The sequence below is a fragment of the Temnothorax curvispinosus genome, unplaced genomic scaffold (genome assembly GCF_003070985.1).
Source record: "Temnothorax curvispinosus isolate PA1 unplaced genomic scaffold, ASM307098v1 QBEX01014164.1, whole genome shotgun sequence".
Classification (NCBI taxonomy): Eukaryota; Metazoa; Arthropoda; class Insecta; order Hymenoptera; family Formicidae; genus Temnothorax; species Temnothorax curvispinosus.
The window spans coordinates 1-4,699 of NW_020223944.1; the positions used below are offsets into that span (position 1 = coordinate 1).

Genomic DNA, 4,699 nt, shown 5'->3' on the forward strand with positions numbered 1-4,699 from the left:
TATACAGTCTCGCTTTTCCTCAATAGAAAATATTGAAGGTATATGGGCAGTAAATTGAGAGAGATGTAAAAATGACAATATACTGTACATCAATGAACAATACACCAGCAGTATAAGATTACAGAATATGCAATTAATTAATATATGCAATTAAAAGATGTAAGTGTATCAAATTGATATTGATATATAGTATTATTATGTTAATTATATGTATCCTATTTTCTGATAAAAAATGACCTTTTATCAAGATTTTTATTCTATCATATACAACACAAATTCGTCCTATGCCACGTACTGTAACCAGAGTTAATTCTTGTACAAACGATATTTCTATCTGTTCAGTCATTTGGCAAATAATTTCGTACGGTATAAACTTCAGTGTCTTTCTTTCTCTTTTTCTCTCTTTTCCATTTAAGTATGAGATATATGATTATCCCATGGACTACACCATATGGTATTGGAAGATGTGTGATAAAATGTAAGATTACATTTTTCTACAGTACTCAGTAATATACCGTACTCCTTAAGTACTGTCATTATCAAACAATTGTTCTACGTACGCAATCATTGTATGTGTAATTATATTTTCCGCGCGGCAATGGCTATATGGCTATATGGAGTACATAATAGGAACCGCTTCGTTGGAACCTTCTTAATTGAGACCATCTTTTAATACGTTGAGCATCATGATGAACGATGATAGTTACTGATTCTCTTGACATGGCGAATAAGTGAATTAAAACGTGCGCATTATAAACTTCAGATAAGTTGCATATAGTAATGACTTTAATGGATCCTACATAAATTATCACATATCCATACGCAATCTTCATCCGTCGTTAATAATCTGATGTCATTACAAAATTCTAAAAGCCATCAGGTATCGTATACGTTTGTTTCGTTAACATTCCTTTATTTATCATTTAACCGTAATACAGTACCAATCAATCCTTCGCGTATAAAATTAGCAAACCGCTACCACTCAACGTATTAAACAGATGGATTCGCCATTAGCCGTAACATTGCAAGTGTTATAAATAACCTAACCTGTCAGTCATTACATATCCCCGTTCTCGTCGTTAAACGGAGCACTCGATAGACGAGGTAACATCTTTAATTACTACAAGACAACCTCGACAACTTAGAGCCTTATCATAACTTTACGACATTTAAGACGTATGAACTGTTAGATAAGACCGCGTTTCTTTTTGTAATCTTCTAGATTCAACGATCGGCGAGGTCCTGTATCCTTGATGTTATTAATGGGCTTCGGTAATACGCTAACAGGATTGTCTAGAAATAAAATTATAGAAATTATAAAAACGTGTATACGAGTTATATCGTCTCGTTTTGTTTCGTTAATCGCTAAGCCAAAAATTTACAACCATGATACTTCTTGCAAAACTTACTTGGAATAGGAACTTCCAAGTCGATTGTTATATCAAAGTCGTGCGCGTCGAAAAGGTCTTCTGTGCTTTGCTTCTTTTTAGATTCCTGTCCATTCTCCTTATCAGCAGCTGACACCGAATCTCCAGCCGGATGAGTATTCGACTTGTCATTTACTGGAACTGTCGCTACTACTTCAGACTCATCCTCCGGCTTGTATATCATTCTCGGCTTAGTACTACGCCTGGTGAATGGGTCATCGATCTTCTTCCCCTTATTAGCCTTCAGTTCTTCCTGTTATAACAAATTCGGATTAATGGCTTGAAATGTAATAATAAGTAGAATATACAAAACATTACCATTATAGCCTTCTCAGCTTCCTCCACATTTTTCTTTCTATTGCGATCGTTTATGTACGATATACTGGAAATTGTTGCCGTACGCATCTTATCCAGTTCCGATGCGCGCTCCTCCAATTCACTTAATTCTTGATTAAGTCGACTAGCTGTCTCGTCATCTCCTCTGCAATTAGCTGCATCGCGTTCTCTCATCAACTGTGCTTTCTTCATTGCATAATTGTAGGGAGCCTGTTTGAATCTCTCCTTTTCGCGTACTATCTTCTCTATGTCCTCCTCTTTGAATTCGTATACCAACGCTTCCTTGATGTCCTTTAATTTCTGCTCGACTTCGTCAAACGTAGGCATCGATATTCCTTGCAGCGCGCAAGTTTCCTTCCACTTAAAGAACTCAGAGTCCGTGAATTCCTGATTCGAGACAAACTCCAACCTGAATATACGTTCTTGTGCACCATGACGCAATTTCAGCCCCTTATTCGTCCTCGTGCTGCCGAGCTGATAAATCTTCCCTGTCTCGCATACACCGCTTATCTCAGCTACTCTGTAGACAGGTTTACCGTTATTATTGCCGATTCCTATCCTGACAAAGCAACCTTGCACCACTCTGTCGAAGAAAGGTAAATGAACGAATTTCTCCATCTTGTGACGGGATAATCGAATCTTATTTAGATCTTCCTTCGTACTGATATACACTGGCTTCTTGGGTCTAGCTTTGTTGCTAGTAATCGATCTAAAATAACGATATTGTATATATAAATATAACTGAACAAGAGAGAGATACAGAAGATACTATTTGCGTTAAAAAGTAACTTAAAAACTTACTTTTTATCGTTGTCGGAGTCCGAATCGCGACTCTCGCTCGAGGACGATCTGCGTTGAGACGTTGGTTTAGTGGATTCCTCTTCCTCCCCACTGTCCGACGAACCACTGTCATCGGAATATATATCGGATGCTTTAAGTTTCGTTTTATTCGCACCACCCTTGTGATCATCGTCCAATTCTTCTTCCTCCATATCCTTCGATTGTTGTTGCTGCTGCTCTATCCTCTGTTTCTCTTTTTCCTCTAAATAAAGACATTGGCATTAGAAACGTTTGTAACGCGCAAAGAAGACGGCAATAAGCAGGATACTTTACCTCGTTCTTTCTTTTCTTCGCGTCTAGCTTTGAGCAACGACATTGCGTGAAACTTCTTGTCTTGCTTTTCTTCTATTGTCTTCTTGCGATCCTTGCTTCTCTCTTTAGGATCCGGTGCTCGGTCTATTTTCTGTTTCTCCTCAATACCCTTCTCCTTCTTTTTCGATTCCTTTTGCTTCTTCAACTCTTGTTTCTTGGCCATTCTCAGCTTCTTCTCGATTTCAAATCTCGTTTTCATAATCTCACGTTGTTCAATTCGTTTAAAAATTTCCTGTTCACGTTCTTTCTCGGTCATTTGCGCGAGTCTAGCTTGATCGTCCGCATCTCCCATAAGCTTGTCATCGTAGCCATCGTTGAATTCTTCTTGGCTCGAGCTGGAAACACTTGGGTCTGAATCTGACACCTCACCTGTCGCAATAAATGATTATTGTTAGTTATTATAGTACCAGTTAAAGAGAGATCATGTGTTTATAGATTAAAAAGAGATAAAGTATAGTGTATTTTCTCCATATACCTTCTTCTGGCTCTGAAAGCTGTTTAGCTGGTTCTTTCTCACTGGCACTGTCGTCCGAACTGGACTTTGTCATCTTTCGCTTGCTCCTCTTCGACGGAGTTTTTCTCTTCTTTGTCTTCCCAGCTTTGTTATTCCAATTATCATCGGAATCCGATATATCTGACTCACGTTTGATGTCCTTCTTAACGGATCCGTTATCCTCATTTGACTGAGAATCATCTTGCGATTTTCCTTTCTTTTTCTTTGCCAGTGACAATAGATCCTGATAAAGTTCAGACACGTGCTAATTATGAATTATTAACGATGAAATCATGAGAGAAGCGATAGTAAGGGCTCTCAGTTATAAATCGCTTTTCAAATTGTGTTTTACAAGCTTGGATAAACTGAAACACGTTATTGCATATATTTCATACTTTATATTACATATAATCTATTCCTAGCGCTCGCATCACATTCTTCATGTTTGAAATAGTGTATATAACCTTTATAGGTTATATGTTCAGATTTATTTTGGACTTATCACAAAATTTACTAACTTCTAATTAAAGAAACTGTGTTTTATCCTCAATATTCCTTGACTTAATTTCTATAACATAATACAGTTTATTTCCAAAATTTAGATTTTTTTTAAACTGATAAATATCTTTGCAACAAACTGCATTACAAAATGGATCAATTTGAACCCGAACAGCTTTAGCGTGAAATCAGTTCTACGAAGGATAATCCACGAAGGATAATCAAAAGTTAAAAAGAAAAATCTCCATAATTGAAAAGAGAAGCTAAGAAGAACGGATATTTTGTATCTTAAAATATTCTCTCGTAATTCATAGGAAATTTATAAAACATTCGTAGACGTGCATTTGTGAATTTTCATCGGGTGAATTACGCAAAGTCGCTTTGAACATGGAAGGTAAGTCGCGATGCATTTTGCAACATTGCAACTCGTCGTGCAACGTGCAACAAAGATCGGGGATAAAGTTAAGTATCTGCGGTATAGCGCACGCGGGAGTGAACGGCACGGCATTTTTACGCGATATATAAAGGTTAGGCTATTTACATTGTCCAGATCCGAGCCGCTCTCCGACGCGCTCCCGCTGCTGTCGGAATCTATGAGGGCCTGATGCTTCCTCTTCGGCATCCTGGCGGCGCGTATCCGTCGATGGAGAACGTGAACGACAAAACTTCACCGTGCCTTATACGACGCGAGCACGGGGAATCGGCCGGATCGGCTCTCGGCGGCGGTGCGAAACAGCGAAAACAGAAACGGAAATCACACCGCAAGCGGGACGAAATGTGAAGCCAAACTGGC

The 4,699-nt window shown here is 38.4% G+C and overlaps 1 protein-coding gene across 1 annotated transcript; it reads right to left on the reverse strand.

Annotated features, from left to right (window-relative positions):
- Positions 1 to 6: 6 nt before the first annotated feature.
- Positions 7 to 4,693, reverse strand: LOC112464369 (RNA polymerase-associated protein RTF1 homolog). The gene is made up of 7 exons (XM_025031317.1): positions 4,448 to 4,693; positions 3,391 to 3,652; positions 2,877 to 3,284; positions 2,565 to 2,805; positions 1,746 to 2,472; positions 1,410 to 1,680; positions 7 to 1,293 (listed from the first exon to the last, which is right to left on the reverse strand). Exons 1-7 carry the CDS (start codon positions 4,526 to 4,528, stop codon positions 1,187 to 1,189), a joined length of 2,097 nt encoding a protein of 698 aa, XP_024887085.1. The 5' UTR covers positions 4,529 to 4,693; the 3' UTR covers positions 7 to 1,186.
- Between the last annotated feature and the right edge of the window lie 6 nt (positions 4,694 to 4,699).

Excerpts from the sequence above, each read along its gene's own strand:
- LOC112464369 (XM_025031317.1), bottom strand. The coding sequence starts at position 4,528 with ATGCCGAAGAGGAAGCATCAGGCCCTCATAGATTCCGACAGCAGCGGG. Across the intron at positions 3,653-4,447 it reads GCGGCTCGGATCTGGACAAT|GATCTATTGTCACTGGCAAA; the intron begins GTAAATAGCCTA and ends GAACTTTATCAG. Across the intron at positions 1,681-1,745 it reads AAGCTGAGAAGGCTATAATG|GAAGAACTGAAGGCTAATAA; the intron begins GTAATGTTTTGT and ends TTGTTATAACAG.